The following is a 25047-nucleotide window of genomic DNA, read 5'->3' on the forward strand; positions in this document are numbered from 1 at the left end:
ACTGCCATCTTCCTACAAACACTGACACCTTCCTACAAACACTGGTATCTTCCTACAAACACTGGCACCTTGCTACAAACACTGGCATCTTCCTACAAACACTGGCATCTTCCTACAATCACTGGCATCTTCCTACAAACACTGGTATCTTCCTACAAACACTGGCATCTTCCTACAAACACTGGCATCTTGCTACAAACACTGGCACCTTCCTACAAACACTGGCATCTTCCTACAAACACTGGTATCTTCCTACAAACACTGGCACCTTGCTACAAACACTGGTATCTTCCTACAAACACTGACACCTTCCTACAAACACTGGTATCTTCCTACAAACACTGGCACCTTCCTACAAACACTGCCATCTTCCTACAAACACTGACACCTTCCTACAAACACTGGCAACTTCCTACAAACACTGGTATCTTCCTACAAACACTGGCGCCTTGCTACAAACACTGGTATCTTCCTACAATCACTGGCATCTTCCTACAAACACTGGTATCTTCCTACAAACACTGCTATCTTCCTACAAACACTGGCATCTTCCTACAAACTTTTGACAGGGGTTGGCATCTGTGTGCATCAGGTACCATGGCGGCGAGACGCCCACGTTTGGCTGCAGCCCTGAGCGGGATGTTCCCCTCTCCTTCCCCAACGCGGCCTCCATGCTGCGGTGGCGCCTGGGCTCTAGGGGAGGCAACCTGAGCACCAGCTTCAGCCTCCGCACGGTGCGGGAGGACGGCATTCTCTTCTACGTGGAGTTGGTGTCCCGGAGAGAGGGGGGCGGGTCGGATTATGGTCTGATGGAGGTCTGTGTGTCTGTTTGTCTGTCTGTGTGTGTGTGTGTGTTTGGTTGGTTGGTCAGCTGTTCAGCTGTGGTCTTTTGTCGGTCATTGTTTTTTTTGGGGGGTTGTTGGGTTTTGTTGTTTGTTTTTATTTTGTTTTTCATGGTGTGATGGAGGTCTGTTTGTTTGTTGGTCACCTGTTCAGCTTTTGGTCTTTGTCATTGGTTTTTTTGGTTTTTTTTGGAGGGTTGGGGGAGTGGTGGGGGTGGGGGGGGTGTTCTTGTTGTTATTTTCAAAATACCAATTGATACAAAGGTATAGTGAGTGAAACATTCACATTCACTCACCTGATGACGGGCGCAATAGCCGAATGGTTATAGCGTTGGACTTTCAATCTGAGGGTCCCGAGTTCGAATCTCGGTGACGGCGCCTGGTGGGTAAAGGGTGGAGATTTTTCCGATCTCCCAGGTCAACATGTGTGCAGACCTGCTAGTGCCTGAACCCCCTTCGTGTGTACATGCAAGCAGAAGATCAAATACGCACGTTAAAGATCCTGTAATCCATGTCAGCGTTCGGTGGGTTATGGAAACAAGAACATACCCAGCATGCACACCCCCGAAAACGGAGTATGGCTGCCTACATGGCAGGGTAAAAACGGTCATACACGTAAAAGCCCCTCGTGTATATACGAGTGAACGTGGGAGTTGCAGCCCACGAACGCAGAAGAAGAAGAAGAAGAAGAAGAAGACTCACCTGATTTTTGGATATTTTACCTTTGGACTCTTATGTGGGTGGGAGTGCAGTTGGGTTAAAAAAAACAACATTATCAGTGTGTCAAATATGAGCTACACATGGGTTGTGTTTGTTTGGTTGTTTTTTTTTTCTTTCTTTCTTCTTTTTTTTTTTTTTTCAAAATACTGATTCGATACAAAGGTACAGTAAGTGAAGCATTCACATTCACTCACCTGATTTTTGGATATTTTGCCTGTGTGTGTGTTAAGCAACGCAGATTTGATTAGAAAGTGCAGCATTAGAGTGACACTGTGAGCGTAGTTTGAAATCCCTTAGTTTCAGTTTCAGTTTCTCAAGGAGGCATCACTATGTTCAGACAAATCCATATATGCTACACGATGTCTGTTAGGCAGATGCCTGACGGCAGCATAATCCAGCACACTAGTCAGGCCTTAAGTGCATGCATGTGTATTTGTGTATCTATCTGAGTGGATGTTTTTTTTTCTACAGAATTTTGCCAGAGGACAACACTCTCGTTGCCATGGGTTCTTTTTCAGTGTGCCAACTGCATGCTGCACTCAGGACCTTGGTTTATCATCTCATCCGAATGACTAGATGCTCAGTTCAATTTTTCCATTCCAACGTGGGAGAAAGGGGCGAGAGTGGGATTCAAACACAGACTGTCACAGATACTGACTCGGCAGATCCATTCTGCCACCTTCCCTGCCTTGACATCCTTTTGAAAGACTTCTTCTTCTTTCCCTTCTCTACCGCCTTCATCATTGTGAAGATTCTGTAGATTATAAGGGGGGTTTGCCTGTTGTTTGAAGTCACTTGTGGTACAGTTTGCTGGATCCCGGGGTGCTGGGGAGATGGGGATGGTTGGGGGGTGGGGGGAGGGGATCAGATTTGGATCTTGAAGCCTTCCAGGGTGGGGCTGAGGGCAACCTCAGCAGGAAGGCTGTTCCAATCGGATATTGTCCTGGGGAAGAAGGACTTCTGTCTGTATAGAGTCCTGCAGTTGGGGGGATGATATGTTGCTGGATGAGATTGTCAGGTTCATTTGGGTGCAGAGGGGTTTTTGGAAGGTTTGTGGCACCTGTTGATGATGAGGCTTCTGTTGTGGAATTTATAAAAGTTCATCAGCCGCACCCTTCTCCTTCGCTCTGTGAGAGGGGGCCACTGAAGGGTCTCCAGCATGTCTTGTACACTGGAGGTTTTCCAGTGTCGATGGGTGACCCAGCGGGCAGCTCAGCGTTGGATCGTTTCCAGTTTCTTGATGTCCTTCTCTGTGTAGGGGTCCCACACAGAGCTGGCATATTCAAGGGTTGGGCGGACAAGTGATAGGTAGGCTTGCTGCTTGATGCGCTGGGATCCTACCTTCAGGTTCCTTCTCAGTAGGCCAAGAGTCTTGTTAGCACGGTTGGAGACATTGGAGAGAGAGTTATTACATATCAGAAGCTGTGTACGAGTCTATCCCCATGTGCCAGTGGGTGTTTGGATTGCCTGCAGTGTTGTGGTAGGAAAGGATTATGGTTAATGTCCCAGCACACGCAGTGCTGACTGAAAGTATTGAATTCAAGCGCCAGTATTAATGTTCACGTTGGACTGTTATCATTAAACCCATTAAACACTGAGGAATTTACAGCCTTGGCAGGTTTCCATGCCATTTGGATGTGGAAATTAAAAACCCCACAGAAAATAGAAAGTTTTTCCTCCAAATTACATATGGACACATCTGGTTATACTGCAGATTTTTTTTGGTTTTGTTTCAAACGCTTTTTAATACCCAGAAATACTGTAGAAGTTAGTTCCCATTCTTTGGAGTTTATGCTTATGTAGGATCATGAAAAACTGCTTTTAACTCTTTCACCACCATAGACGACTTTTGTTGACATTAAGGGGTCATGTTGAAAAGACCATTTTTGACTCACTTGTGTAAACAAAGTGAGTCTATGTTTTAACCCGGTGTTCAGTTGTCTGTGTGTGTGTCTGTGTGTCCGTGGTAAACTTTAACATTGACATTTCTCTGCAAATACTTTGTCAGTTGACACTAAATTAGGCATAAAAATAGGAAAAATTCAGTTCTTTCCAGTCATCTTGTTTAAAACAATATTGCACCTCTGGGATGGGCACAAAAAAATAATAAATGAAGCCTAATTATATGCAAACTGCATTTACTGTTATATTTTTATTTTTTGTATTCTCTAAACTTGGCACTTTGATCTGATATTCTGACTCAACAACAAGAGCAGTCATTATTATCATTTTTTGTTCAAACAGGAACTTCTTTTGCTAAGCATGGAAGTTTTATTTATTTTGCAAACATTTTGGTGCAGATAGTAAAAAAGGGAAAATACTCTAATTAATGCTAGGGGACTTAATTTGCTTTAAACTGATCTTTCTCATCTTAAACATTACATTTTGAAATTATACTCAATACATAAAAAGCTTGGATTTTTTTTTTTAAAGTGTATCACAAGTGAGTCTTGAAGGCCTTGCCTCTCATGTTTACATTGTAACAAAGCACGACAACTGCAGCCAGTTTCCTGCCAACAGAACATTGACTAACCTTTGCCCCCTGACCAAGTTCAGAGTGAACAAGTCCATTGTGTTGTTTTGACATGAACCCAAATCGTTTCTAAAATGTTTGGCGCTAGGGGGATGTTTTTCACACAGAAACTTGGTCATGAAGGAGTTAATGAGCCAAAATTTGATGGCAGAGAAATGCTGGGGTTCAGGGTTCAATGAGTTAATGAAGATGTTGGAGAGGAGGGGGAGAGATGTGTGGTGAGTTTGGGGAATGGTGGGTTGAATTCAAACATTTGAAACAAGTAGAAGTACAATCAAAGAAAAATTACTAAAAACTGACTTCACAAAAGAGTCAGTGCATCAGGAGATGTGTGCAAGAGGTCATGAACTTTTTGTTTAATCATTCTAATTTAATTTTAGGCTAAGATTTTATACATTGTATTGTATTGTATTAATCTTTTTGTCACAACAGGTTTCTCTGTGTGAAATTTGGGCTGCTCTCCCCAGGGAGACCGCGTCGCTACACTGAGAGCGCCACCCTTTTATTTATTTGATTTTTTTCTGCCTGCAATTTTATCAGAGTGGATTTTTTTCTGCAGAATTTTGCCAGGGACAACCCTTCTGTTGCAGTGGGTTCTTTTACGTGCGCTAAGAGCATGCTGCACATGGGACCTCGATTTGTCATCTCTTCTAAATGACTAGCATCCAGACCACCACTCAAGGTCTAGTGGAGGGGGAGAAAATACTGAGATACTGGCAACTGTGGGATTCGTACCAGTGTGCTCAGATTCTCTGGCTTCTTAGGCAGATGCATTTCCGCTAGGCAGGCACTCCAAAACATACATACCATGGTAAGCTCTTACGCCCTGACCAGCGCAGCTGGGATTATGCATAGGTCAGGCAATGTTTTTTTGTTTTTGTTCATTTTTGTTTTTTAAACTGAAGGGGTGAATATATGTGTTTGTGTTATTGCTTGTGCACACACTTGTTCATGCATTGGTATGTTACAATCCTACCTGAATGCCTGTTTACTTATGGATGTATGATTTTTTTTTATTTATTAATAATGCCGTGAGCTCCCTGTTTGGTTGGTTGTGAGCGTCAGTGTGTATCATTGTTGTTCTTATTTATCATCACTGTTGGTCTTATTATTATTATTCTTTTTGAATACTATCATTATTATTGCTATAGTTACTTTATGTTATTATAATTATCATTCTGATTATCATTATTATTCATTGTCATTATCATCATCATTCTTCTTGTTGTTTTTATCATCATCATTATTATTGTTGTTATCATTTTTTGAATAATAATTATTATTATCATCATCATCATCATTAATACTATTATTATTGTTATTATCATTAGTAATATCATTATTATTGTTGTTATTATCATCATCATCGTTGTTGTTGTTGCTGTTGTTATTATTATCATCATCATCACCTTCATTATTGTCTTTATATAATTATCATTATCTTCATTATTATCTTTAATAATAATAATATTATCATTATCATTATTATTATTATTAACCTCATTATTATTAACCTCATTATTATTGTTGTTGTTGTTGTTGTTGTCATTGTTGTTGTCATTGTCATCATCATCATCATCATCATTTTTATTATCAGCATCATCATGATCATTATCATCATCAGTTCGTCAGTCTTCATGCCTTTGTGTCTCCTCAAAGCTCAATCAGATACTGTGTCAGTCAGTGTGGTGGTGGTGATGTCATGGTGATGGTGATAGTGGCGGTGACAGTGACAGTGACGGTGCAGGTGTGGATTCGGGAGGGGCGGCCGGTGCTGGTGTTCATTCCCTCCCTGCGCAGCGGTGTGTTCAATGAGAACATCACCATCCCCGCCATCGTCAACGACCAGCAGTGGCACACCTTAAGCATACACTTGGAGCACAGGTAAAGAGACAGGCGGCAGACTACTGGGGTGTTTTGTGGTGTGGGTTAGGGACAGGGGTGTGTGTGTGTGTGTGTGTGTGAGGGGGGGGTATGTGTGTGTGTTCGTGTTGAAGGGATGGTGGTATCTGTTAACTCATTCTACTTGAGGTTGACTTGTGCCATGATTACTTCCCCTGTGGACCAGGGAAGAGTATTCTCATAACAACGCACTATTCAAATTTCGTTTATTCTTGCTTGGTACAGTTGGCGTTGTAAAACTGAACCATTCATGAATTCCGGAAGTATGAAAACGAAGCTTTGTTTGACCGATTAAATCAACAGCTCTCCATTGATTTTCGCCATTCTTGTAAACCACCCTGTTTTTTTGGGTTTTTTTCTGCAGTGGTCTCATGTAGTGCTGGTCCAGGGGAGTTGTATCAGGCATGGACGGGTGCAATAGCCGAGTGGTTAAAGCGTTGGACTGTCAATCTGAGGGTCCCGGGTTTGAATCACGGTGACGGCGCCTGGTGGGTAAAGGGTGGAGATTTTTACGATCTCCCAGGTCAACATATGTGCAGACCTGCTAGTGCCTGAACCCCCTTTGTGTGTATATGCAAGCAGAAGATCAAATACGCACGTTAAAGATCCTGTAATCCATGTCAGCGTTCGGTGGGTTATGGAAACAAGAACATACCCAGCATGCACACCCCCAAAAACTGAGTATGGCTGCCTACATGGTGGGGTAAAAACAGTCATACACGTAAAAGCCCACTCGTGTGCATACGAGTGAACGTGGGAGTTGCAGCCCACGAACGCAGAAGAAGAAGAAGTATCAGGCATGTAGCTGTGGGGTAGAATGAGTTAATGTTGGTGCTGTTGTGGGTGGGTCTCCAAGCGTTGTTCAGCATTCTGAAGGTGGTTATGGCCTTTGCTGTAGACGGCTCTTTGTGTCGCTGCCTGCTCCCCCTGTCATGTCTGATGGTGCTGCCCAGGTACACAAAAATTCTTCCGTTGCGGGTAGGTCTGCTGAATGTTTTAAATCCTCTAAAAGGTTTTTTTTTAACTTTGAAAAGCTTGAAGCGGTGTCTAGTTTTTATTGTTGTACCATTCTTTACCCATTCTTTATTTATTTTTTAATTATTATTATTTATTTATTTATTCATTTCTTTTCTTTTTTTTTCTTTTTTTTTTGGTACGCTTATAGTTGACTTCATCAAGTTTTATTAGTAGTGGTAGTTCTTTTTTTTATGTATTTATCTTTTCTTTTTTTTTCTTTTTTTTTTCAAGGCCTGACTAAGCGTGTTGGGTTACACTGCTGGTCAGGCATCTGCTTGGCAGATGTGGTGTAGCGTATATGGATTTGTCCGAACGCAGTGATGCCTCCTTGAGCTACTGAAACTGTGGCAATTGCCTTGAGATGGCCTTAGTGGTTGGCGAGGCTCTGAACACCATGATTTGATTTGATTTGATTTAGATCTGCTCCGTTTACTTGGATTGGTGAAGGGCTTTGTAAGTGCTTATAAATATATTATTATTTTTTACTATAATTTGTATTTGTATTTCTTTTTTTTTTTATCCCAACAGATTTCTCTGTGTGAAATTCGGGCTGCTCTCCCCAGGGAGAGCACGTCGCTACACTTCAGCGCCACCCACTTTTTTTGTATTTTTTTCCTGCGTGCAGTTTTATTTGTTTTTCCTACCGAAGTGGATTTTTCTTCAGAATTTTGCCAGGAACAACCCTTTTGTTGCCATGGGTTCTTTTATGTGCGCTAAGTGCATGCTGCACACGGGACCTCGGTTTATTGTCTCATCCGAATGACTGTTATTATTACCATTAGTAGTTGTGGAAGTAGTTGCAGCAGCGGTAGCAGTAATAGTGGTAGAAGTAGTTGTAGTAGTAGTGGTGGTGCTAGACAGCAGCAGCAGCAGCAGTAGCAGTAATAGTGGTAGTGGTAGTGGTGGAAGTAGTAGAAGTAGCAGTAGTGGTATAGGTAAATAAGGTGATGGTTAAGATGAGCATGCTGACAGTGTGTTGTGCTCACTGTGATTGCAGCCAAGCCAAGCTGACGGTGGACGGTCTCTCCGGCAGCTCACGGCGCTTCAGCCGACCTCTGAACCACAAGGGTCAGGTCATTCTGGGCTTTGGTCTGCGGGGATACAAGAGTGAGTCTCTGCTTGTCTTCATCCAGCGTTGACGTTTTCAGTGATGTTGATTTGTATGTGTGTGTGGCACCACCACAGAATCTCATGAAGAAACTTTCCATTCAACCCTTGACACATTCACAATGCCCGGTGTAGCTGTGATTGTTATGCTACACCATGAGGAAAACGTGGACAAAATTTTTATTGTCAAAACCGCTGTAACATTCCGACATCCGGAACGCTACCTTACGTCAGGAACACTATAGCATTCCATCACCCAGAGTGAGTTAAAGCCCAGTTTTCTGCATGGTCTAGTAGATTTGGGAAAGGCACTCTGAATTTCCTCGCTCCCTCCAGGAGTGAATAGGTACCAGACTTCAGTCAGTTTAAGTTTCAGTTTCTCAAGGAGGTGCCACTGTGTTCGGACAAATCCATATATTTTACACCACATCTGCTGGGCAGATGCCTGACCTGCAGCATAACCCAATGTGCTTAGTCAGGCCTTGAGTGCATGCATATGTATTTGTGTACCTATCAGAACGGATCTCCTCGACAGAATTTTGCCAGAGGACAACTCTCTCATTGCCATGGATTCTTTTTCAGTGCGCCAATTGCGTGCTGCACACGAGATCTCGATCGTATCCTAATGACTGGATGCTGAGTTTGGTTTTCCAGTCAGACTTCGGAGAAAGGGTGAGAGCGGGATTCGAACCCAGACCCTCTCGGACTCTGTATCGGCAGATGGGCATCTTAACCGTTCTGCCAACTTCCTGATAGGTGAGGTAAAGGTTAGAAAAAAAAGGTTAAAAAAAAAAATGTTTAGAGCTTCAAGGATATGCCCTATAACAACCTGAGATGTCTTAATAAATGGAATGAATAAAAATGACAGAAAGGGGAGGACTGGGCCCCACCTTCCTATGCCCATCCCTTGACAGCGTCGTTGTGGGATCTTTAACCTTCATTGTTTTTTGGGGTTTTTTTTTTGTTTTTTTTGCAGAGAATGAGGGCTACGTGGGTTGCCTGAAGAGTGTGGTGATCCAGGGCCAGCAGGTGGACCCCATCACGGTGGTGGAGTCCAGTGCGGCCATTGGACTTCGGCTGGACGGCTGCTTCCTGGTGGACCACTGCAGCGTCAACAACATCTGTCGCCACGACAGCAGGTGTCTGTCCGACTGGGACGGCGTGCAGTGCGACTGCCTGGGCGACCACTATGAGGGCAAGGCCTGCCACTTCCGTGAGTTTCTGTGTGTGTGTGTGTGTGTGTGTGTGTTGTGTGTGTGTGTGAATAGACTAGACCACAACAGACTTGACTAGATTAGAATAAACTTGACTAGAATATAATGCAGTGCAGCACAGCACAAGACAGTACAGTACAGCACAGTACACAGTACAGTACTCAGCACAGCACAGTATAACACAGTACAACACAGTACAGTGCACAGCACAGCACAGTATGGTACACAGTACAGCACAGCACAGTACAGTACAGTTCAGTACACAGCACATTACACAGTACAGTACAGTACAGCACAGTACAGTACACAGTACAGCACAGCAGGGCACAGCACAGCATATTACACAGTACAGCACAGTACAGTACAGTACACAGCACAGTACACTACACTACACAGCACAGTGCACAGCACAGCACAATACAGCACAGCACAGTACAGTACAGCTCAGCACAGCATGGTACAGTACACAGTACAGTGCAGTGCAGTACAGTACAGTACAGTACAATACAGTACTTTGATATAATAAAACCTTAAGGTTTATGAGGTACGAAACAAAGCAATACTGGTTCGATAAGTGTCCACTTTGTGTGTGCATAACATCACAAAACTCTAGAACCATAATCACACTTATATCAAACCTAAATATCAAAGAGAGAAGCAGCCATCAACAGCATGTTCTTGCACCGATGTAATCCGAGCGTTGACCCACATTTTTATCGATCACACACATTGCAGAAACACTACCCCCTGGATGTGTGGACGTGTACTACCAGGCAATACAGATAAGATGAGAGTCCAGTTTGTGTGTGTGTGTGTGCATAACATCACAAAACTCTGTAGGCATAATCATAATTATATCTGCATTCAAATCAAACAGTAGAAGCAGCCATCGACAAATTTTTTTGCTTTGCAGTTCTTCCGTTGATATAATCCGAGCGTTGACTCAGGTTTTGTTCATCACACTCCCTATTCTCTCAAAGTGTTGATTGGAATAACTGTTTGTGGGTAACAAAAAAAATATATAAAAAAAGAGATAAAAAGATAATAATTCATCATGCAACTTGCAGCACACTACCCCCGGACTTGTGACGCGTACTACCAGGCGGGACACATCAAGTCTGGCGTGTACCTCGTGGACGTGGACGGCAGTGGCCCCCTGCCCCCTAGCTACGTGAGGTGCTCCATGGGGTCGCAGCGGGACGGTCACCTCTACGGGGCCACCGTCGTCGACCACAACTTTGACCTCGTGACCCCAGTGCGGGGCCCGCGATTGGAGGACCGTCGCTACGACCTGACGTACCGGTGTGTTTGTTTTTTGGGTTTTTTTTTTTAATTTGTTTTTGTCTGGCGGGACAGGGGAGGATCGAAGCAGCATGATTTGATTTGTCAGGTGGGACAGGTGACAGGTCATTTCTTTTTTCTTTTTTTCTTTTTTTATTATTTTTTTGTTGTTGTTTATTTGTGTTTCATTTGGTTTTTTTGTTTTTTGTTTGTTTGTATACCAGAATTTGGGACATTTTGTTTTTCTACATTTTAGTGGTGATTGGGGTGATAATTTGGTGACAGATCATTTCTTTTTTTTGTTGTTGTTTTATTTTGTTTTTTGTTGTTGTTATTTTTTTTTGTTTCGTTGTTGTTGGGTTTTTTTTTGTTTTCTTTTATTTTGTGAGTCCCGGAATTTGGGATATTTTGTTTTTCTGCATTTTAGGGGTGGGGGTGGGGGGGTAATAATGATGTGACAAGTAATTTCTTTTCTTTTTTTTTTGTTTCATTTAGTTTTTTGTTTCTTTTTTTTTTGTTTCATTTAGTTTTTTGTTTCTTTTTTTTCTTGGTTTTTGTGTGTGTGTGTGTGTGTGTGTGTGTGTGTGTGTCCCAGAATTTGGGACATTTTGTTTTTCTACATTTTAATGATAAGGAGGGGTGGGGGGGGGGGTGATAATATGGTGACAGGTCATTTCTTTTTTTTTCTGTTTTATTAATTTTTTGTTGTTGTTGTTTTTTTGGTTTTGTATCCCAGAATTTGGGGCATTTTGTTTTTCTACATTTTAATGATAAGGGGGCTGGGGGAGAAGGGGTGTTGGGTGTGTGGGTGGGGGGTGATAATGTGGTGACAGGTCATTTCTTTTTTTCTGTTTTATTTTAGTTTTTTGTTTCTTTTTTTGTTGCTGTTGTCTTTTTTGTTTCTTTTTTTTGTTTTGTTTTTTTTGTATCCCAGAATTAGGGACATTTTGTTTTTTTTAACTACATCTCAGTGATGATGGGGATGATAATGTGATGACAGGTCATTTGTGGTTTTTTTATTTATTTATTTATTTTATTTATTTTGTTTTTTTTCATTTATTTTATTATTTTTTTGTATCTCAGATTTTGGGACATTTTGTCTTTCTACATTTTTAATGATGTGGGGGGGGGGGGGGGGTGATGTATTGACAGAATACTTTGAAAAAGGAAGAAAGCAAAATAACAGACATATTTCCCAAATTCACACACAAATATGATGTTCATGCTTGTATAAACATAGTGGATGTGAAGTGACTATCCCGATGACTGTAAATGGCCATGGAACCTTTTTAATTTTTTTTTTTAACCTGAATGTGTGTGTGTGTGTGTGTGTGTGTTGGTGTTTATGTTTGCATATGTGTGTTGGTGTGTGTGTGTGTGTTGGTGCTTATGTTTGCATATGTGTGTTTGTGTTGGTGTGTGTGTGTATGTTTGCGTATGTGTGTTGGTGTGTGTGTGTGTGTGTGTGTGTGTGTGTTGGTGTTTATGTTTGCATATGTGTGTGTGTGTGGGTGTGTGTGTGTATGTTTGCGTATGTGTGTTTGTGTGTGTGTGTGTGTGTGTGTGTGTGTGTGTGTGCTTGTGTGTGTGTGTGTTGCTGTTTGTGTGTGTGGGTGTGTTGCTGTTTGTGTGTGTGCTTGTGTGTGTGTGTGTATGTGCGTGCGTGCATGCTGTGCATCACAGGGAGATGAACCGTGCCCAGCTGATAGCTCTGGGACAGACGTCCGCATCCTGTGAACAGTTCTTCAAGTACACGTGTCAACACTCTCCTCTTCTGTGAGTCCCTTTGCGTGTTTGCCGCATACACAATAGTTTGTTAGCGTTTCTCGCTTCCTCAGTAACCCAAAGTCATTACGTAATGTTGTCATTTAAGCGCATTTATTGTCATAAAGAGCCTGTCTATAACTTCTGCACACTGCAGTTTGTTTTTGTTTTTTTGTTTGTTTGTTTGTTTGTTTTTAATCCAGGAACACTAATGTTGTATGTCGTAATTCACAAGAACATTCCTATGATGTTTGGGATGCATGATTTATTGACAGGTTTGAAAGTAGTATCCACAGTGTTTGTTATCAATATGTATAATCACATTCAGGTTAGATTCTTGTGGGGTTTTTTAAAAATCTTCTGGTGACTAGAATAGAATAGATTAGAATAGAATAGAATGTTTAATTGTCATTAAAATTCCAAGGTTTATTAGACACATCGTGTGAATGCATGTGTGTGTGCGTTCATTCTTTTTGCTTAGCGTTTATCCACATTTGTGATTTTAGATGAAAATGCAACATTCCCCCACCCCAACCCATGTCTTTAAACCATCACTGCTTTCCCTGTTTCTGTATGTGGGTGTGTGTTTGTGTATGTGCATGCGTGTGTGTTTGTGAGTATGTGTGTGTGTGCGCGCGCTCATGAGCATGAGTGTGTGTGTGCATGTGTGTTGTGTGCGTTGTGTGTGTGTGTGTGTGTGTGTTGTGTGTGTGTCTGTGAGTGTGTTGTGTGTGTGTCTGTGAGTGTGTGTGTGTGTCTGTGAGTGTGTTTGTGTGTGTTGTGTGTGTGTGTGTGTGTCAACAGGCTGGGGAAGAAGACGTGGTTCAAGGCAGCCAGTGGGCAGGTGGTGGATTACCTGGGGACGGCACAGTCAGGCCACTGCACCTGTTCGGGGTCCTCCTGTCGACACCACACCTGTAACTGTGATCAAGGTGAGTGGGGATGCGGTGGGGAGGGGTGGGGTGGGGTGGAGGTGGGGGTTTCATGTGTGTGTGTGTGTGTGTGTAAATGTTTGCTTGTGTGCACGTGTGTGCACGCATGTGTGTATGTGTGCACGTGTGTGTGTGTGTGAGAGAGTGAGTGAGTGTGTGTGTGTGTGTGCTTGTGAGTGTGTGTGCAATCACATTTCTGACATCATGATGTTTTCATTGTGTTTGAAATGGTTGTGTGTCTGTGTTTGTGTCTTTGTGTCTGTGGCTGTCATTCTGTGTCTGTGTCTGCATGAGTGCATACTCTGTTTGCATGATTCTGTTTGCCTGTTGATTCATGTATGCTTCATTCCCCACCACACCACCCTCCGCAACTCCCCCCTGGCGCCCCACACACAAACCTCTTCCCCCTACTCCCCCCCCCAGTCTCCTTCACCCCCACACCCCCACACCCCCAACTCTCCCACCAGCCCACCCCACCACCACATCTACCCACACTGTCATGCGCGTGCTGTGACCTGTGACCTATGACTCCCCAGACGGAGGTCGGAGGGCGGCGGATGAGGGTTACAGCCGGGAGAAGGACCAGCTGCCGATCATGGAGATGACCTTCCTGCAGCGGCACCCCTCCCCGGGCACAGCCAACATGACCCTGGGGCCTTTCACCTGCTGGGGCAGTGGTCAGTGAACTGCCTGCTTCTGCATGTCTGTGTGTGTGTGTGTGTGTGTGTGTGTGTGTGTGTGTGTGTCTGTTCACCTGTTCACTGGAGAGAGTTCTTGTTTGTTCCCCCAGCTGATACTTTTTTTGTTTTGTTGTTGTTTTTTTAACTTCAGTTCCTGAAGGAAATTAGTATTTTTTGACTTGATTCAAATGATGGATGCAACGGCTGTTTGGTTAAAGGTTTGGACTTTCAATCTGAGCGTCTCGGATTCAAATCCCGCCTGGTTGGTAAAGGTTGGAGATTTTTCCAATTCCCCAGGTCAACATATGTGCATACCTGCTAGTGCCTGAACCGCGTTCGTGTGTGTGTGTGCATGCAGATCATCAAAATACACACGTTAAAGATCCCATAATCCATGTCAGTGTTCAGTGGGGTATGGTAACAGAAAGATACATACCCAGCATGCACCCCCCGAAAATTGAGTATTGCCTACATGGCAGGGATAACAAAAAACAAAACAAACAAAAAACAACAGTCATATAAGTAAAAGCCCGCTCATGTGTTTGAGTGAACATGGGAGTCATAGGCCACGAATGAAGACGACGACCACAACGACTTGATTTAGATTTCATGTGGACTGAAACAGAAGTGGATGAATTGGTCTTATTAATGTTTATTTTTTCACTTGTAGATTGATTCAGTTTTTACCTGCACTGAAATACATGTGAAAAAATTAGACACTTTATGTTAATTTCAAGATTTTTAACTTGATCTGAACTTACTGCAATATATATGGGATGAAGTGGTCTTTTTGATTGGTTTAAAGAAAATATTTCTCCTTGGTTTGAACGACATGTGGGTGAACTGGTCTTTCTAGTCATGCTGTAAATGTCATTTTAACATTATTTGGGGCTCTCTTCAACTTGTTTTAAGAACTGATGGGTATTTATGACCAAGACAGGACCAAACCAACATCAGCATCTTGCAAAACAGCAAAGTGAAAAGGAGCAAAGAAATTTACGAGATAACCAAGAAATGGAAAAACCAATAGAACTGTGTCTTACAATACAACCAAATGCATGGAAAAACTAAAAGGTCTTTAACTTACAATACAACCAAATTCATAAAAAAAATACAACAAAAGATCTGTATCTTACAACCAAATGCATGGGGGGAAAAGCCCAATACGTCTTTAGCTTACAATACAACTAAATACACAAAAAAACAAATGTTCTATATCTTACAATGCAACCAAATAATGGAAAAAAAACCTTCAGATCAGAATGATACTGCAACAAAAATAATAGAAAACCCAATAAATCAGGAGTTTACAAAACAACCAAATAGCGAAGAAGAAAAAAACCCAAAAGACCTTCATCTTGCAATACAATCATATAAGAAAAGAAACAACAATAGATCAGCATCTTACAATACAACCAAACAAACAGAAAAAAAACCACCATGAGATTTAGTTCCCATCAACACAACCAAGGGATCGAACAACCAACCCTTTGTGTGTGTGTGTGTGTGTGGTGTGGTGTGTGTGTGTGCGTTGTGTGTGTGCACGCATGTGTCTGTGTGTGTGTGTGTGTTGCAGAGAGGCAGAGGCTGGACAACCTGGTGACCTTCACCACAGAGCACAGTCACCTGAGGCTGGACCGCTGGACCACGGGGGACCTCGGCTTCCACTTCAAGACCCACCACCACAACGCCCTGCTCCTCATGCACACGTCGCAGGACATGCTCTTTGGCAACATGCTCAGCATCAAGATCGTCTCTGGTCAGTCTGTCGGCAGTGATGATAATGATGATGTTGACAAGATACAGTATGTTATGGTACGGTATGGACATGCTCTTTGGCAACATGCTCAGCGTCAAGATCGTCTCTGGTCAGTCTGTCGGCAGTGTCATTAAAGCAGTGATGATAATGATGATGTTGACAAGATACAGTATGTTATGGTACGGTATGGACATGCTCTTTGGCAACATGCTCAGCGTCAAGATTGTCTCTGGTCAGTCTGTTGGCAGATTTCGCCAGAGCAGTGATGATGATGATGATGTTGACAAGATACAGTATGTTATGGTACGGTATGGACATGCTCTTTGGCAACATGCTCAGCGTCAAGATCGTCTCTGGTCAGTCTGTCAGCACTGTCACCAGAGCAGTGATGATGATGATGATGTTGACAAGATACAGTATGTTATGGTACGGTATGGACATGCTCTTTGGCAGCATGCTCAGCGTCAAGATCGTCTCTGGTCAGTCTGTTGGCACTGTCACCAGAGCAGTGATGATGATGATGATGTTGACAAGATAAGATGAGATGCGATACAAAGCGATACGATATGATATGATACAATATGATGTGATATGATACAATACAATACAGTATGATACAATACAATATAGTACAATACCATATGATACAGTATAATATGATACGATGTGATACGATACAGTATAGTAAGATATTATATAATATGATACGATATAGTATGATACAATATGATATGATACGATATGATGTGATATGATACAATACAATACAGTATGATACAATACAATATAGTACAATACGATATGATACAGTATAATACGATACAATGTGATACGATACAATATGGTATGGTACAGTATGTATGGTACGATGAGATGAGATGAGATCAGATGAGATACAACTTTGTTGTCTGTAAACTCACACACAAAAAATTGCCTTTCGGCGCGAGTACTTGTAACATCAAACATATAAAGCACAATTCACTTTAGAACATGGCTGCTCAGTAAAGTATGCATCACAATAGCTTAATCAACCAGTTTTCAGACTTGAAATTATGAGAAAAGCAATCATTCACTTACTGCAGCTCGTTAACCTACGCACTCACATACATGCATACATACCCTGTCACCCCACCCATCACCACCCCTTCTCTCTCTCACGAGAACACGTATGTCACATGGTGATGCTGAATAAGATACGTGTTTTACTGACCTGGTGATTTCATGTTTGCAGTCTGTATTATTAACCACTTAACTCCTCTTCTGTTGAATCTAATAATTTAATTGCACACTGAAAAAGAACCCATGGCAATGAGAGTGTTGTCCTCTGGGAAAATTATGTGGAAGAAGTCCACTCTGATAGTTACACAAATGAATATGCATGTACGCAAGCCCTAAGAGTGTTAGGGTGTGCTGCTGGTCAGGCATCTGCCTAGCAGATGTGGTGTAGCATGTATGGATTTATCCGAACGCAAGTGACGCCTCCTTGAGGAATTGAAAAAACTGAAACTGAAACTGAAACCGCCTCAACCACAGCTTGATCATCTATCTTCATCCTTCCTTTTCATGCACACAGAGAACAGTGTGGAGTTCTACTTCCGGCTGAACGGCACCATCATTCGAGAGAGGCTGCGAGTGCCCACGACTGTCAACGAGGGAGACTGGCACTTTGTCCTGATCGAGCACGACGCGTACAATATGCGTCTGAGTCTGGACACAACACGTGTGTTGGTCAGTCTAGACTCTACCATCCGTGGGGTGGTGGACTATGATGGATTCCTCTACCTGGGAGGCCTGCCGAAAGAGTGAGTTTGTTTTGTGTGTCGGGAGTGTGTGTGTGTGAGTGTGTATGTGTGTGGGTGTGTGTGTGTGTGTGTGTGTGTGTGGATGCTGCTGTCTATGGGATGTTGGTCTATGATAGATTTCTCTACCTGGGAGGACTGCCTAGAGAGGGAGTTTGTGTGTGTGTGTGTGTGTGTGTGTGTGTGTGGATGCCACTATTTATGGGATGTAGGACTACAGTGGATTCCTCTACCTTGGAGGTCTGCCGAAAGAGTGAGTGTATGTGTGTGTTGGGAGTCTGTGTGTGTTTGTGTGCATATGTGTGTGTGTGTGTGTGTGTGGACACTGCTGTCTATGGGATATTGGACTATGATGGATTTTTGTACCTGGGAGGTCTGCCTAGAGAGGGAGTTTGTGTGTGTGTGTGTGTGTGTGTGTGTGTGTGTGTGTGTGAACACCGCTATCTATGGGAGGTCTACCTTAAAAGTGAGTTTTTGATCATATGTACATCTTTCCTAATTTGATTAATTTCCCCACTTTCAAACAAACTTTCCTCCATTCTTTCAGCAAATTGCAAAAATTAACCACTGTTTTCTTTTCAAATATTTCTTTAGAGTGAACTCATTTCAAAGGTCTGCAAAATTTGGTAATTCCATAATGAAATGAAATTTGTCTCCATTCACATCCTTGTGACAATTATGACAAGTACGCACTTCACACAGAGTATCATGAACATTTACCAGCCTCAGTAGATAATTTGTGACAGCTACAGCTGAACTTCATGAATGGTAAGATGTAGCAATTAGTTAGATTGGAAATATGTTTTTATTGTCCAAAATCAGCTTTTAAGTTTCTATAAAGGGTTTATCATTTTCCAAGGCATTATGCTACATCTGAATATTATAGTTTTGCAGTGTCTGTCTGACTTTAAAACACATGCACACACACACGCACATGCATACATGTGCATGCATACACAGACACACACACACACACATACACACACACACAACACACACAACACACACACGCGCGCGCACACACACACACACACACACACACACACACACAACACACGCGCGCGCGCACATGCACACACGCATACACACACACACACAAACACACACACATGTACACACACACACACACACAGAGGTATTCCCACTTAAAGATTTCACTCATGTTCCCATACGATACAGCGTGGCAGAGAGGTTCGGAGAGAGAACGCCTGGGGTGTCTGGCTGCATCCGTGCCTTCCTCTACAATCACCACCAGGTGGAGCTGTCCACGCTTGTCGATGGGAGGTCAGTGTTCTGCAGCACAACATTTCTGATGCTGGGTTGTGTGTGTGTGTGTGTGTGTTCGTGTGTGTGTGTTTAGATACTCTTTATCTTTACCATGATGTCTGGAAGGTCAGTGTTGCGTAACAAAAGACTTCCAATTCTCTTTATTTTTTTAAAGATTATTTTTACCATAATGTTGGTGAGGTTAGTATTGTGCAGCAACAACACGTCTGATTCTCTTTTTTTTTTCTTTTTTTTTTTGAGATTTTTTTTTTTTTTTTTTTACGATAATTTATTGCCAGTAAGGCACAACCTTTTTTTTTTATTTCAACTTGGCATTCTGTGTTATAGATCCATAAACAAAACTTGTCCCTTCCTATTTCTGTGACTGCTTTCATCTCTACACCCCCCCATCTCGCTCTCTACGACCAGCTTCAGTTCCACTCTGTTTCTGCATTCCCAGATTGGCTAGGTGGCTTTTGGGGACCGACCCAACGCCAACCGTCCTAAAGCCCTCGTAGGCAAGAGAGTGGGGATATAACTAAGGCAAGACACTCTCCACTGTAATCAAATTCTTCCCAGTTGCCTCATATGCTGTTCTGATGGTCATCATCGGACATGACTGACAGGCACAATTGCCGATTGGTTAAAGCGTTGGGCTTTCAGTCTGAGGGTTCCTAGCTTGAATCTCAGTAAAAAAAAAAAAAAAAATGGCACCTACTGGGTGAAGTGTTGAGAATTTTCCGATCTCCCAGGTCAACATATGTGCAGACCTGCTGGTGCCTGAACTCACTTCGTGTGTACACGCACGCAGAATATCAAATACACACATTAAAGATCCTGTAATCCATGGCAGCGTTCAGTGGGTTATGGAAGCAAGAACATACCCAGCACGCACACCCCCGAAAACGGAGTATTGCTGCCTACATGGCAGGGTAAATAAACAAAATGGTTATACAAGTAAAGTGTTAAATGTCTGTCTGAGTGTGTATGTGTGCGTGCCTGAAATCTGATTGAATGACACGAACGATGAGCGCCCAATGGCAACCATCCATCAGTCGGCTGTACTCAGGTAGGCAGCCTGTTGTGCAAATGACCCCGTGTTTGTAAAGTGCTTAGAGCTTGGTCTCTGACCAAGGATAGGAGCTGTATGAGTATGGATCAAATGATATATCATCATCATATCATACAAATTATCATCAAAAAATTGTATCATGAAAGCGAGAGAATCTTGGCGCACTGGTTCTAGTCCCGCAGTTGCCAGTATTTTCTCCCCCCCCTCCACAATACCTTGAGTGGTGGTCTGGACGCTAGTCATAGGGATGAGACGATAAACCAAGGTCCTGTGTGCAGCATGCATTTAGCACTCGTAAAAGAACCCACGGCAACAAAAGGGTTGCCCCTGACAAAATTCTGTAGAAAAATTCACTTTGATAGGAAAGCAAATTAAATTACAGGCAGACAACAACAAAAGGGTGGCGCTCTCAGTGTTGCGACGCACGCTCAATGAGGAGAACAGCCTGGATTTCACATAGAGAAATCTGAGTAATGCAATGCACTGCAATGCATGGTGTTCCAGCACGGAGGGGGTGTCGACCGGGTGCATGTCGTCGTGCTGGCCCAACCCTTGTCAGCACGGCGGGACCTGCGTGGAGGACTGGGGCCACTACAGCTGTGTCTGCCAGGACCCCTGGGCACACCAGGGGCACAACTGTGAACACAGTACGTCTGTCTGTCTGTTTCAGTCTGTCTCTCTGTGTCTGTCTCTCTGTGTCTATCTGTCTGTCAGGACCCCTGGGCACACCAGGGGCACAACTGTGAACACAGTATGTCTTTCTGTCTGTTTGACTGTCTCTCTGTCTCTGTCTGTCTGTCTGTGTCTGTCTGCCTGTCTGTGTGTCAGGACCCCTGGGCACACCAGGGGCACAACTGTGAACACAGTACGTCTGTCTGTCAGTTTCAGTCTGTCTGTCTGCCTGTCTGTGTCTGTCTGCCTGTCTGTCTGTCAGGACCCCTGCGCACACCAGGGGCACAGCTGTGAACACAGTACGTCTGTCTGTCTGTTTGACTGTGTGTCTGTTTCTGTCTGTCTGTCTCTGTCTGTCAGGACCCAGGGGCTCAACTGTGAACACAGTATGTCTGTCTGTCTGTTTGACTGTCTGTCTGTGTGTCTGTTTCTGTCTGTGTCTGCCTGTCTGTCTGCCAGGACCCCTGGGCACACCAGGGGCACAACTGTGAACACAGTACGTCTGTCTGTCTGTTTGACAGTCTGTCTGTCTCTCTCTGTCTGTTTCTGTCTGTCTGTTTCAGTCTGTTTCTGTCTGTCTCTCTGTTTCAGTCTGTCTGTGTCTGTCTGTTTGATTGTCTGGGTCGGTCTGTCTGTTTGACTGTCTGTCTGTGTCTGTCTGTTTGCCTGTGTGCCGGTTTCAGTCTGTCTGTCTGTCTTTGTCTGTTTCAATCTGTCACTGTCTGTCTGTCTGTTTCAGTCTGTCTCTGTCTGTTTCAGTCTGTCTCTGTCTGTCTGTTTCAGTCTGTATGTGTCTGTCTGCCTGTCTGTCTGTTTGACTGTCTGTCTGAATGTCTGCCTGTCTGTCTGTCTGATTGTCTGTCTGTCTGTCCATCTGTCTGTCTGTCTGCTTGTCTGTCAGGACCCCGGGGCACACCAGGGGCATAGCTGTGAACACAGTATGTCTGTCTGTCTGTCTGTGTGCCTGTCTCACTCTCTTGTATGTGTGTGTGAGTTTGTGTGAATGTGTGTGTGGGAGTGGGTGGTTGTGAATGAGAATCAGAATCATATTTATTTGTCATGAAACCCTTAAATATAAATATGTGTGGTGTGGTGTGGTGTGTGTGTGTGTGTGTGTGTGTGTCCGTGAGCGCACACTCATTTGTGCATGCATGCTTGTGCGTGTATGTAGCACTGGTATTCTATTGTTCGTTTTCATGTGCTTGCGGTCTTCTTGTATTTCAATAACATTTAATTTTAAGCCATCCTTAAAGATCACGGAACTGTGATCATATGTGTGAATTTCACAACATTTATACCATCCTCAAGGATTGCAGCATGGTGATCAGATAAAATCTCTCTGTCTCTGTCTCTGTCTCTCTCTCTCTCTTTTCCCCAACAGACCTAAACACAGACGCTGCGACCTTCAGCGGAGCGCCAGCCTCCTACCTGACCTTTGACATGCTCAGCCTGCCCAGCCCATTGGACCAGACCATCGTGCTGAGCTTCCGCACCTTCCAGATGGACGCCCTCCTGTTCTACGCCCACGATCACCTGTCCAACTTTGTGCAGATGGAGCTGCAGCAAGGGGACACCGTCCTCTTCACCTACAACTCCTACGAGACCATCGTTAGCGGGGCCATCACTGCTCCAGGTAGGGTGCTGCTGCTGCTGCTGCTGCTGCTGCTGTTGCTCTGGGATACACGTTTCAGTTTCAGTTTCAGTTTTGGGGAGGGGCCAAAACATATCAAGTAGTAGTAGTAGTAGTAGTCTTCAATTTAACGTCTTTCCACTTTAAAGCCTGAACCGGACTATAAATGGCGGGCGATTTGAATCAAGCCAGTTTCTCACCAGAGTCTGACACTGTGACGTCGGTGAAGGTTTATTCAAAATAAAAGCCTAATAAAGCTACGGTTTGGCTTCATTTATGGCAGAGAGCGAGATTTGCCTAGCAGCTTCCAATCTAGACCTGAATTGACTTTGGAAAGTACAAAATGTGTCAGCTACACATAATACAAAATTTGAATGCAGAGAAAAGGGGCGCAACCGAAACCTTGCTCTCGGGAGTTAAGACTTTAAGTGTGGAAAGAACTGAATTTTTCCTATTTTTATGCCTAATTTGGTGTCAACTGACAAAGTATTTGCAGAGAAAATGTCAATGTTAAAGTTTACCACGGACACACACACACACACACACACACACACACACACACAACCGAACACCGGGTTAAAACATAGACTCACTCTGTTTACACAAGTGAGTCAAAAAACAACCACCAACCTTTTTTTTTTTTGTCTCCCCTTTTGTTGTCCAGCGGCGCTGAACGACGGCCAGTGGCACCAGGTAGTGGCCCAGGAGTACTACAACCTGACCAAGCTGATCGTGGGCGAGCAGTCGCACATCATCGAGTACAAGCATGCCAAGCTTGGCACCCACTCGGTCAACCCCTTCCAGAAGAGCGCCCAGAAGGAGACGGTCTTCATCGCCCGCTCCTTCCGGCCCCCCCGCCCCTTCCTGCGCCTCTACGTGGGAGGGATAGCAGAGGGCGGAACAGCCAGCCCTTTCCTTAAGGGGTGCGTGCGGGGCATGCGCGTCGGCAGCCACCACGTCAGTCTTCGGCAGGGAGCGAGGGCGAAAGGGGATTTTGCTGGTACGGAATGTGTTGCGTGTGGGTGTTGGGGGAGGGAGGGGGGGTTGTCCAGATGTGTGTGTGTGTGTATATGGATGTGCTGTTATTGTGTGGTAGGGAGAGTGTGTGTGGTGTGTGTGTGTGTGTGTGTGGATTGTGTTCTGTGTGTCAAGGACGAAACTGTGCGTGCAGCATCAACAGCTTACATTGTCAGGCATGGTCATGTGCAGAAGCAGGTGTGTGCACATACTGCATACTGCATATGCAGGCACCTGCGTTCATGCACTCATGCACACGCACACACACACACACACACACACACACACACACACACATTCATGCACATAATGATGATTATCATTATTATTGTCATCATTATGACTGTTATCATGAGAATCATAACAAATGACTGGCACAACCACAATCTTTAACGGATACACCGATATATCTGCAGAGGTGATGTTATGGTTGTGCCACGTTCCTGGCATCAGAGATCTTTTCCCACCCCTCTTGTGGCCAATCAGTGGCAGCCTGTCTGTGTGTGGGTGGGTGTGTGTAAGTGTGCACATGTGACTGGAGAGCTCTGTGCATGTGTGTGTATGTGTGTGTATCTGTGTCTGTGTCTGTGTCAGTGTGTAGGCTGTATGTTTTACATTTATTTGCTTATTTGTTATTTGTTTATTTATTTTCATTATTGTCTTTTTTATTTTTGTTTATTATTATTATTGTTATTATTATTATTATTATCTTTTTTTTCTCTTTTTTTAAAATTCAGATATTCATTTACCTCATTTTTTTTCTTCTTTTTTTTTCTCAAGGCCTGACTTAGTGTGTTGGGTTACGCTGCTGGTCAGGCATCTGCTTGGCAGATGCGGTGTAGCGTATATGGATTTGTCCGAATGCAGTGACGCCTCCTTGAGCTATTGATACTGATAGTTATCATGAGAATCATAACAAATGACTGGCACAGCAACAATGTTTAATGGATACACTGGCACATCTACAGAGGTGACGCCAGCCTGCGAGACAGGCTGCAAAGAGGACACCTGCCAAAATGATGGTTACTGCAACGAACACTGGCGCTACGGCAATTTTACCTGTGACTGCTCAGAGAGCGACTTTTCCGGAATCAACTGCGAGAAAGGTGAGAAATTTTAAACCTGTAACTGCTTTCAATGAGTATGCTTTTCAGTTTGAAGGGCTTTCACCTCACTGAGATAAGACAGAGTTTACAGGTCAGGATGTCAGTGAAGGGCTGTCACCTCACTGAGATAAGACAGAGCTTACAGGTCAGGATGTCAATGAAGGGCTGTCACCTCACTGAGATAAGACAGAGCTTACAGGTCAGGATGTCAGTGAAGGGCTGTCACCTCACTGAGATAAGACCGAGCGTACAGGTCAGGATGTCAATGAAGGGCTGTCACCTCACTGAGATAAGACCGAGCGTACAGGTCAGGATGTCAGTGAAGGGCTGTCACTTCACTGAGATAAGACAGAGCTTACAGGTCAGGATGTCAGTGAAGGGCTGTCACCTCACTGAGATAAGACAGAGCTTACAGGTCAGGATGTCAGTGAAGGGCTGTCACCTCACTGAGATAAGACAGAGCTTACAGGTCAGGATGTCAATGAAGGGCTGTCACCTCACTGAGATAAGACAGAGCTTACAGGTCAGGATGTCAATGAAGGGCTGTCACCTCACTGAGATAAGACAGAGCTTACAGGTCAGGATGTCAATGAAGGGCTGTCACCTCACTGAGATAAGACCGAGCTTACAGGTCAGGATGTCAGTGAAGGGCTGCCACCTCACTGAGATAAGACAGAGCTTACAGGTCAGGGTGTCAGTGAAGGGCTGTCACCTCACTGAGATAAGACACAGCT

General features: G+C 43.7%; 1 protein-coding gene across 4 annotated transcripts in view; it reads left to right on the top strand.

Moving 5' to 3' along the window:
• Positions 1–25047, top strand: part of LOC143279931 (axotactin-like) — a 178652-nt gene that overhangs the window by 124904 nt on the left and 28701 nt on the right. For all 4 annotated transcript variants that reach the window (XM_076584272.1, XM_076584276.1, XM_076584275.1 and 1 more), the window contains exons 9-23: positions 593–815; positions 5843–5979; positions 8012–8121; positions 9098–9334; positions 10403–10637; positions 12300–12392; positions 13185–13312; positions 13849–13989; positions 15569–15751; positions 17325–17553; positions 18730–18834; positions 20393–20535; positions 21942–22193; positions 22855–23190; positions 24176–24313. In XM_076584272.1, the coding sequence (XP_076440387.1) occupies positions 593–815; positions 5843–5979; positions 8012–8121; positions 9098–9334; positions 10403–10637; positions 12300–12392; positions 13185–13312; positions 13849–13989; positions 15569–15751; positions 17325–17553; positions 18730–18834; positions 20393–20535; positions 21942–22193; positions 22855–23190; positions 24176–24313 (2690 nt within the window). The remainder of the gene's footprint in view (positions 1–592; positions 816–5842; positions 5980–8011; positions 8122–9097; positions 9335–10402; positions 10638–12299; positions 12393–13184; positions 13313–13848; positions 13990–15568; positions 15752–17324; positions 17554–18729; positions 18835–20392; positions 20536–21941; positions 22194–22854; positions 23191–24175; positions 24314–25047) is intronic.

This window comes from Babylonia areolata, chromosome 3 (genome assembly GCF_041734735.1).
Source record: "Babylonia areolata isolate BAREFJ2019XMU chromosome 3, ASM4173473v1, whole genome shotgun sequence".
In the NCBI taxonomy this organism is placed as follows: domain Eukaryota; kingdom Metazoa; phylum Mollusca; class Gastropoda; order Neogastropoda; family Buccinidae; genus Babylonia; species Babylonia areolata.